The sequence below is a fragment of the Diadema setosum genome, chromosome 8 (assembly GCF_964275005.1).
Source record: "Diadema setosum chromosome 8, eeDiaSeto1, whole genome shotgun sequence".
NCBI lineage: Eukaryota > Metazoa > Echinodermata > Echinoidea > Diadematoida > Diadematidae > Diadema > Diadema setosum.
In genome coordinates, this window is record NC_092692.1 from 20,723,877 (window position 1) to 20,733,980 (window position 10,104).

Sequence of the window (10,104 nt, forward strand, 5' to 3'; positions counted from 1 at the left end):
TTTTGTTTTGTTTTGTTTTGTTACCTCCGCCAGGGGAGGAGGTAATGCTTTCTTTGGCATTGGTTTATTGTTTGTTTGTTTGTCCATGTGCAAAATAACTCAAAAAGTTGTGAATGGATTGGGATGAAAATTACAGGAATGGTTGAGAAAGACACAAGGAGCAGATGATTTAATTTTGGTAGTGAACCGGGGATTTTTATGGATTTTATGAAGGATTTTTGATGTGTTGGCAGGTAGGGTCAATGAACTTGGGGGTTCAAGCTGCACATATTTGAGGTTTGCTTGCACACACTGAAGTGCATGCTCTAGGCACGCCGCGCAGCTGAGGGCAGGGAGGTGGAAGAGTCCACTCTCTGCTGAGGGTTAATGACGTAACAAAAGGCTTTGATATTGGGAAAGTGGGCAATTTTCAGCATGCATCAGTGGAAATTACTGATCTGTATGGAAGAACAAGATCAGTGGTGGAAAAACCTGCTTGGCGGAGGTCTGCGCTCTCATACAAAATGTAGTGCTTTTCTAGTTTTGCTTTGCTTTTGAAAAATGCATGTGTATTCATAATTCTTAACCCTGATATCAACATGCTTTGCAAATAAGGTTTGTGAATGGATATTCTGAACACATGAAGTAATTTTAATACCAAATCAAGAATCTATGATATCACTGGCCATAGACAAATATTACGATCAGTTTATGTTTATTGATAATCACTGTAGAATGTGTAATGCAAATTCAAATGCTATGTCTACTTTATCTGTCTGTATTGTCCATGATTGCTTGGTATCACAGTACTTGTGAGATTCTAGGGATGAACTTTGCAAAATGTTAGAGTAATTATTATTATTAATCTTGTGCACACTTCCACTGAGTCATCACGATGTGTTATATACATATATTTTTTTCCATTTATTTATTTATTTATTTTTGGAAGGGATTTCTGCCCTGATACCTGGTTATTGTGATGGGTATGTGTCCTTGTCCTTCTAATCTGACAGGTGGAAATATGGCAGACAGGGGCGATCACATTTACGATGTCATCGTGGTCGGAGCGGGACTGTCGGGCCTGACGTCGGCATACCGACTTCGCGAACTTGTACCAGGATGCAGAGTGTTGGTTGTGGAGGCCAAAGGTAATCTTCTCTGCACCATTCTTTACCTTACTACTTGACAGGAATTGATCACTATTCGTATGTTGTGTTTGATCTTGTTTTGTGATATCTTGAAAGAAATAGATTGCACAAAAAACCGAAGCAGAATGAGCAGAATCTAGTCTCCACATTGTGCATTGAGATAAGTGTCTCTGTTGGAGTTATCTTACACAGCCTTGTTTTGAAACTATATTATGTACACCCCTAACTGTGGAGATTAACATGACTGCTATTTATTTGTCCGCTGTCTCCAAAGATCTGGACCCGTCAGAATGAAGATTTCAAGAATTTGTTTAACATTTTTGTTATTATGATTATTATTTTTGCTTGTAGATAGAGTTGGAGGAAGAACTATGACAGTGGAAATGCAGGGAGCCCATGGACCAGACTCTTGGGACCTAGGGGGCCAGTGGGTGTCAAGGTGAGAACCTTTGGTAGGCTTCTAAACCTCTTATAACTTCCGTACTCTCCCAAGCTGCCCCAACTTCTTAAGCGACATTATGGGGGGGGGGGGGGGGGGGTGGCTGCAGCTCCTACACTTGTGGCTAGGGAAAAATGTAGCATAGAAAACAGCAACACAACAACAACCATCATACATACTCTTGGATTTAGGATGGGGGGGGGGGGGCATTTTCTTGACCCCATCAAGAAAACTGAGATTGACCCTGATTCATCAAAGTAAAACTGAATATTTTACCAATGTGAGTTATGACTCTCTCTCACATAGGTGACCTCTCTGTATGTCTTCTACAAGAGGAAAAGTATTTTGCCTCTTACCATTACTCAGCTGGACTCCCTCGGACTTTAGCCCAAGCCCTGTCATTCTAAGGCAGAAGCATTGCAGACTTAGCCACCTCACTGCCCTCACAAAAAGAGAAAAAGCCACTTTCATATGTGCTGCAGGTTTATTCGATTATATGCATAATATGTCTAATTTTGAATAGGACTCAAATGCCTCATGGCACTGCCACCGACCTTTCACTTTTCACCTTTGCCATTCAGTTCTCAGCATCACATCCAGTGGCTACTGCAAGAGCTGGGCGTGGAGCATTACCCGCAGGTCAACGAGGGTACCAAGCTGCTGCGGGCCGGAAAGGACTTTGGTATCACAGAGCATCGTGACGCCATCCCTTCTCTGCCACTACTATCCTTGCTGGATGTCAACCGCTTCATGTCCAACGTAAGTTGGTCGGTGTGCTCACGTATAGTACTGTCCTGTGCATGACGCATTGTAGAAACTCTGCGTAAAAAGTCTGACAACAGCTTGTAGTCTTCAGCGTAGCTTTGTGTTTTATGATCGATTTTTGAAGACTCTGGAACATGCTGTTGTAGGACTGATGTGAAAATGTTTCCTATGATAAAAAGAAAGGAATTACAGCTGTTCAAACAGTTGAAGAATGATGCATTCAGCTGAATCAATGCCATATTCACATCATCATAGCAACTGTTTTTGTATTTTTGTAAATCACAATGTGTGCTGGTGTACTGATGTTAGAAGCAGACATCCTGTTTGTATTTTCAGTCTGTTTCTGTTTGAGTTTTGTTCTTGAAAGTGAACTTTTTTATATGATTTACTTCTCTGAAATGTCTTCCTTCCAGGAAACATTTCCACAACTCATTTTGTGTTTTGGATAGTAGATGTAGCAAGGTATCCCCTACCAGTTGGGTTCTGAAAAGTGTTCCTTGTGAAGCCCACAGAACACCATATTACATTGCAATTTGACTTTCAATCAGTCAAATCACTTTAGAGTCTATGTTCCGTGATATTCCGTTGTTTGAAGTGGTGTGTTCTGTTTCATTACTTTAGCTGCTCTACTGTACTTCCACTGCATAATCACTGCACGAATACATTTTTCTCTCAGATGGACAGCATAGCTAGGGAGGTGCCGTCAGACGAGCCCTGGAAGGCGCCCATTGCAGAAGAGTATGATGGCATGACGATGGAGCAGCTTGTGGAGAGCTGGACATGGACATCAGGTAGGGAGAGATGAATGCATGCAGAAAAAGATGAATGCATGTGCGATTTCCATTGATTGCTGCTCTTTGGAGGGCTCCGCAAGGTACCAGAAAGGTGTTTCAATAAATGACTGAGAATTCTATTGACACGTTCAGTGGACCTCGGATAGGCCACGATCCATTCAGTTTTCTTATAGTTATAGGTGCGATTAATTGTCACTTTATGGTTGTTACCTGAATGTAGATGGGTACCTGGTATGTGAGTGCATGAATGGGGATTTGAGAGAGGAGTTTGAAAACGTAAGTGAAGAGAAACAGAAGAATGTATGAGATTGATAAAAGATGGGTTTGGTAGTGCCATCATCAGAACCAGCTCTGAAAAGGTCTCTGGCAAATGAATATGATGGAGTCATATTGGAGCAGCTAGTATAGGGAGCCGCATGTGGAGACATGACGTAGGGATGAATGAATGCAGAAAATGATGAATGCAGACAAGGGTGAATGCATGGAGGATTGCATTTGATTACCATTCAGTGGAGAGCTCCACAACGTACTAGTGTAAACATGATCCGTTAAAGACTGAGCGTGATTCAAAGTGATCAAAAGTTGTGGGTGATGTACACAGTGGATTCTAGGACAATTTCAAGCAACCTTGCAAGGAGATGGTTCTGAACACTTCGCTTGGCAGCTCAATGACCAACCATTATTTGTTTTGGTGACACCAAATTCTTGAATGTAGATAGCGGATACCCTTCTGTTGTGTGTGTGTGTGTGTGTGTGTGTGTGTGTAATACTGATTGCAGTGTCATTGCTCCATTCAGATTTACATGTATGTTCAGTATAAGTATAAAATGTTTAATGGTTACACTTGATGATAATAATATAAGTGCCAACGGGTTTGTAAAGTGAAATGTATACCAGTATATACTTTATACCGCTAGCTGTTATTTCTGTGTACATATATTTTCGCGAATGAGGATGTCACAGACATTCTCAGGAGATGTTGGTTTCGCAAATTGACACTGACACTTTCGAAAATGCACTATTACCCTAGCGCAATATGACATTTTCACGTGTTGATTAATTCACGATCCAATTGTGATTCGCAGAATTCACGAAAGTATTAGCTTATACAGTATATTAAATGTTGCATGAAGGATAGGAGAGGCAGAAACTTGGGAACTGCAAAGAAAGAAATTATGCAAGGTGGAGATCAGTTTCTTTTTGTCTTTAAAATGACGAACGAGGCAAAATCATGTCAACAATCTGAGACATTTACCAGGCATATCTATACGTATATCATGTATAACTAGTTTTCTGTCTGTTTCCCCACTCTGATACCACTGTTGTTCTTTTTCCAGTTGCCAGGGAAACCATACAGACAGGTTTCCAGGTCGTGAATGGTGGGAAAATGCGGGAACAAAGCGCCCTCTCCTACATCTTCTACATCAGCTCAGCTGGCAGCAACAGAAACTTGGTGGAAAACACAAAAGGCACAGCACAGGAACTTAGGATAAAGGTCAGTGTTGCAGTAATTTTCATTGTTTCCTTGTTCATGAGGTGTCTGTGTTCATTGATACATATGTTACTTCATAGACTTAGAGCATCCACATTTGTGACACAATGCATTTTCATATACATGTATGTGGCAGTTTGAGCAAGATGCCAATGTAATGATAGTGCATGTTATCCTATAACTTGCAGTTAAAAGTGCAATGATCCCACTTCTGCTTGATTTCCCAACTACTTTTTGGAAGTATTCTTGTTTGTCTCTTTATTTTTGTTTATTATTACATGGAGGGAGTGTTGTATCATCATGACGTTCAAATTACTTTCTTGTCACTGGATATGTTGCTAGTGTACAGATGTATTCTGCTGCGGAACAATAATATTATCAGAAAGGCTGTGGATTGAAGCAGTCCATATCTGTTCTATACACCAAATAGAATTAAATGAAATTTTACTAGGTCCATCACAATAGCCAATTCGCAAACCATTGTATTGTGAACAAATTGTCATTTGTACTACCATAGACATTTGTGTTCTAATTGTATCAAACAAGGGTCACCTCTTGTACTATGGAAGCCAAGTGTTTACAGTATACAAATAGTGAATGGTCACAAGTGCGATGGTACAAGATTTCGCACAAGGTGAAAGATAGAGGTGCTCTATTCGACGAGGCGAAGCCGAGTTGAATAGTATGCCTCATCTTCCATCGAGTGCGAAATCTTGTTCCATTGCATGAGTAAAGACCAGACACTGTTTTATACAACACCTCGAACGCCAACAGATGTGGTCCACACAGATTCTTTAATTTAGCTCAGAAATGGCAACCATTTTCCGTCAAAGATGAATTAGTAGCCGCACAGTCACAATCACTGTGTATGTACGTACACGAAGCCAATTCGTTGAAGTTGTTGTACAGAAATGAGTTACAAAAGTATGCGCTTTTATTGTATAAGTGCGCTTGTAATTGTTGAGTGCGTGCGGCATATGTTTGTTTATTGTGACATCAGAGCCGTGCAAAGGAACAAAATCTTCGAGTCGGCCGTCAGTTTAACACGGGAGTCAATGGAAATGGATAATGTCAGCCGTGCGCTATCCATTTTTACTCAAATAAAATTGCATGGCTGACAGCCACAGCGTGCTATGGTACTTTTAAGTAAGTGACATGTGATGGGCAATCGACCAATTGGATGGGTACATTCTTTTTAGGTGATGTAAATACATGATCTACGTATATACTTACCAACACAAACCAGAAGAGGGTTGTTTGATACTACAAGGCAATTTGGATAAAATGGGACTGAAGATGACTGCTGAATTAATTCCCCCAGTTTCACCCAATCAGAGCCAAGGATTCATCAAACGAGGAATATAATCAATGATGTGCTCTCCTTTTCATTCTGTGACATCTGACTATCCAGGGTGGTGCCCAAGGTCTAAGCGATCAGCTTGTGGAGAGGCTTAGCATCGAGAACATCCTCCTCTCGGAACCAGTGGTGGCCATCGACCAGGGCCAGCCAGATAGGGTCAGGGTACACACGTTGTCGGGCAAGAAGCTCTGTTGTCGGTGCGTCATTGTGGCCGCGCCCCCACACTGCGCAGGTCAGCAACCAATGCTCTGCAGACTGTCAAGACTTAAAATTGAACTCCTAAGAAACAAATATTTGATTGGCATCAGTAGAAGGAAATTATCTTGTTTAAAAGCCTTTGAAGCAAAATATTAGTTTGTCTGTGAAGGTGGAAAAGGTTGAACACCCAGTTATGTTGAAATATGTAGAGTTGTGTGCATTTAAATGTCAAAAAGTCTTGTAATATTATGTCTGGTATGATTTGCTGAATAGACATGTAACTTGTTGCACTATGATTTCATGTCCGTATAGCCCCCAGTACGGTTAAAGTGTAAATATTTGCTCATTTTATGCAACCAGAAACTAGCATGAAAATAAAAGTACACAAATAATTCTCCTTGCCATAATAAAACACTATTTACTGTTTTGATTCTGGAGAATCTGTTATCACCAACATCCGGCATTGTTTTCTTTCTCACCTCAGCTTCAATACAGTACCTGCCCGACCCACCTTGCAGACGGCTGAGATTACTACGGCACATGAACCCAGGACACCTCTTCAAGTTTGTGGCCACTTACAAGAAGGTATTTCTTCATAGCTCATGCCTACTTGATCCCTCATACAATCTTGTATGTAGAAAAGTTGGAGGTGCCAACTATCTTTTAGAAAATAAAGAGAGGAAAGAAAATTAAAAATGGAAAATTTAATAGGTATGCTTTGATGAGAAAATGGGGTATGTTAATACACACTTTTTGTTTGTTTTTGATGTGCCACTAAAATGACTTAAGTAGATAATATTTGGTCTTGTTACCTGCTTTCTGGTGAAGATAAAGATGAAGGAAAAAAAAGTGATACATTTGCATAATAGAGCGATATGAAAGACTGGCATGGAAATAGATACATGCTGTTTTAGTTGCTTCCGAACTAATTGTGCATTTTTTGATGACGCTAGTGATGGAAAGTTTGTGTGTTCCCTCCCGATGTGTAGGCATTTTGGCGGGAAAAGGGTTACTCGGGAGAAATTGTGTGCAACAGCAGTCACTCCACAGTACCCGGATGTGAGAAGGGACCCGTGCAGTATGTCCTGGATGCGACCACGTCCGAGGGAAGCCCCGCCCTGGTGGGCTTCATCGGCGATGGCTTACACTGGGGGCAAGTAGAGGTGAGCTCGATGGAGTGGTTCACCCTGCAGGCAGCATTATTTAATGTGTAATGTGTCCCCTTCATACCACATTTGAAGAAAGAGTTTGATGGTGTATTAGCGTAGTGAATAATGTTGTGGAGTTTATCTTAGCTAGGTGGGTGGTGTAGAGAGGTGTAGTTTAGTTTTGTGTAGTGCATGGTGCAGTGCAATTTATCATAGGTAAGTTCCTTGAGGTGTATGGTATTGTGTAGTGTATACTGTATTGAAATAAAATGTTGCAACGTTTTGAAATCATTTCCTTAATGTTGACCACCCAAGGCAGATGAGGACTGCTAGTCAAAAGACTGTAGCCATGTGACTGAGAGGGCTACAGTGTTTTTAAATGCTTTAAACCTACCATGTTTAAATGATCTTCTGGTATTCAAATGATTTTGCATAGAAAATCTTTTGCATAGAAAATTCAGCCTCTGTCTCCACTCATGTTCAAAACAGCCTATTTTATGTGATCACTTTCTGGATGAATATATAAATATACAAAATGCAACATAGATGTTTATATATTTTTGTTGTTGTTGTTGTTGTTGTTGTTGTTGTTGTTGTTGTTTTTTGTGGATAATATGTGTTCTTCTACCAGAGTATCATTATGCCTTATGATGTTGATAAGGGTATAAAACATTAAAATATATCTGGGTTGGTTGGAAGACGACATTCTTTTCTCCTATTGTGACAATTCATTGATTACTTTTTCACATTGCTGTCATCATGTTTTGTTTTGTTTTGTTCAGAGTGACGTTCGAAAGGCAGCCATCCTGAATCATGTGGCAGAGTTCTTCGGCCCAGAAGCACAAACTCCCATTGACTACGTGGAAAAGGTACTGGTAGATTGTACTCACAATGTAAACCATACAATCATGATTTATTGTAACATCACATCATGGTTCTAGAGTACTTAGGACTACTCAGACAAATGCAACGAGACAGAAAAATGAGTATGAGCTCAGAATAATTGAATTTGTTCTGCTGCTGCTACTACTAATAACTGCTTCTGCTACTGTTACTACTACCACTACCACTACTACTACTATTTTATATTAGTGGAAGCAATAGAAGTAATAGTATTGATGATAATGATGGTGATTATGATGATGACAGTAATCCTGGTATAAACAAAATCATAATCTAATTCATGTTAACAACAATGATGATTATAGTTTGTGTAAATGTTTACTCTGTGTTTTCCTCCGTGATCGTAATTTTATCGTCTGTTGTTAATCCAGGATTGGGCCCGTGAGCCGTACAATGGAGGCTGCCCAGTCAGCTACATGCTGCCGGGTGCCATGGCCTACTGGGATACCATCAGGTTGCCGCATGATCGGTAAATTGTGGCCCGTTTTTAAACTTTATCAATTTCTCCTTCCCTCCCTTCTCTACTCTTCTATCTCCTCTCCACTCTCTGTATGTTCTCTGCCATCCTCATCTCAATGTTTGTTCTTTTCTCCACTTCTCTCCATCTGTTTTCTTCTCTTGTCTCAGTATATTCTTCTCTCTGTCTTTTCCCCTCCTTTCCAGCTGTTGTGTCCTCTTCTTTCCATCTGTTTTCTTCATCTGTTCTCTCTCCTCTTCTCTCCATCTTTCCCTCTCCTTTCCATCTACTGTATTGTGTCCTCTTCTCTCCATCTGTTTTCCTCTTTTGTCTCCACCTGTTCTTTCCTCTTCTCTCTATCTTTCTACTTTCCATCTATTGTGTCATCTTCTCTCCATCTGTTCTTCTTTCCTCTTTATATCTTTCTACTTTCCATCTATTGTGTCATCTCCTCTCCATCTGTTCTTCTTTCCTCTTCTCTCTATCTTTCTACTTTCCATCTATTGTGTCATCTTCTCTCCATCTGTTCTTCTTTCCTCTTCTCTCTATCTTTCTCCTTTCCATCTATTGTGTTCTCCTCTCTCCATCTGCTTTTCCTCTGTTTTCTCTGTCTGTTCTTCTTTCCTCTTCTCTCTATCTTTCTCTCTTCTTTCCATCTATTGTGTTCTCTTTTCTCCTGCTATCCTCTCTTGTCTCCATCTGTTCTTCTCTCCTCTTCTCTCCATCCACTCATTTCTTCCTTTTCTCTTTTCCCTATGTGTTCGTATCATTGATTCTTATAATATCCCTGTGTAAAAAACAGTGATAGATTTGTGATGCAGTGACATCATCATTTCATCTAATTTGCATGTATGTCATAGTTATTTGGTGAAAACCTTTGAAATTCACACTTCTATGATTTAACATCCCATCTCAATAAAACTTCAGCCAGTTGGTTTGTTTCATTGTAATTGATGAAGTCAGTTTTAATTTGAAATTAAATCATTTGTGTGATTCAATCAATGTTGTCATGAGGACTATGATTTTTTTGACAGCATTTACTGGGCAGGCACCGAGACAGCAACACAGTGGATGGGATACCTCAATGGGGCTGTCCAGGCTGGCCTTAGGGCTGCTGAGGAGGTGTCCGGCAGACTCAGGCCGATATCTGACCACCCTGATTGCTCAGATAATGCTGCGGCAACAGCAGCAGAAGCAGCAGCGGGAGAAACAGCCGCTGGTCAAACCAACCCTGCGGACCTCCTGACCACTCTGGACAGCAGGCGTTATGAAGCGGAGGACAGCTGTGCGGGCAGTTCGCTGATCTGGACATTGGGCAAGCTGGCATTTGTGGCTGCCTTCCTCGGTTTCTCCGTCAGGAGGGTGTGGCTGGCTGGTGGGAGGATCAATTTACCATGGCTGTGAAGAAGGTACTTTGTGAA

The 10,104-nt window shown here is 40.8% G+C and overlaps 1 protein-coding gene across 1 annotated transcript; it reads left to right on the forward strand.

Annotated features, from left to right (window-relative positions):
• Positions 1 to 1,000: 1,000 nt before the first annotated feature.
• On the forward strand, positions 1,001 to 10,104 carry LOC140231958 (probable flavin-containing monoamine oxidase A). Its single transcript, XM_072312107.1, has 11 exons — positions 1,001 to 1,127; positions 1,479 to 1,566; positions 2,148 to 2,325; positions 3,008 to 3,122; positions 4,463 to 4,620; positions 6,029 to 6,209; positions 6,660 to 6,760; positions 7,165 to 7,338; positions 8,106 to 8,192; positions 8,598 to 8,695; positions 9,718 to 10,104. The coding sequence occupies exons 1-11, from the start codon at positions 1,001 to 1,003 to the stop codon at positions 10,085 to 10,087; spliced, it is 1,677 nt and encodes a 558-aa protein (XP_072168208.1). The 3' UTR covers positions 10,088 to 10,104.

Excerpts from the sequence above, each read along its gene's own strand:
- LOC140231958 (XM_072312107.1), top strand. The coding sequence starts at position 1,001 with ATGGCAGACAGGGGCGATCACATTTACGATGTCATCGTGGTCGGAGCG. Across the intron at positions 1,567-2,147 it reads GGGGGCCAGTGGGTGTCAAG|TTCTCAGCATCACATCCAGT; the intron begins GTGAGAACCTTT and ends TTTGCCATTCAG. Across the intron at positions 8,193-8,597 it reads CCATTGACTACGTGGAAAAG|GATTGGGCCCGTGAGCCGTA; the intron begins GTACTGGTAGAT and ends TTGTTAATCCAG.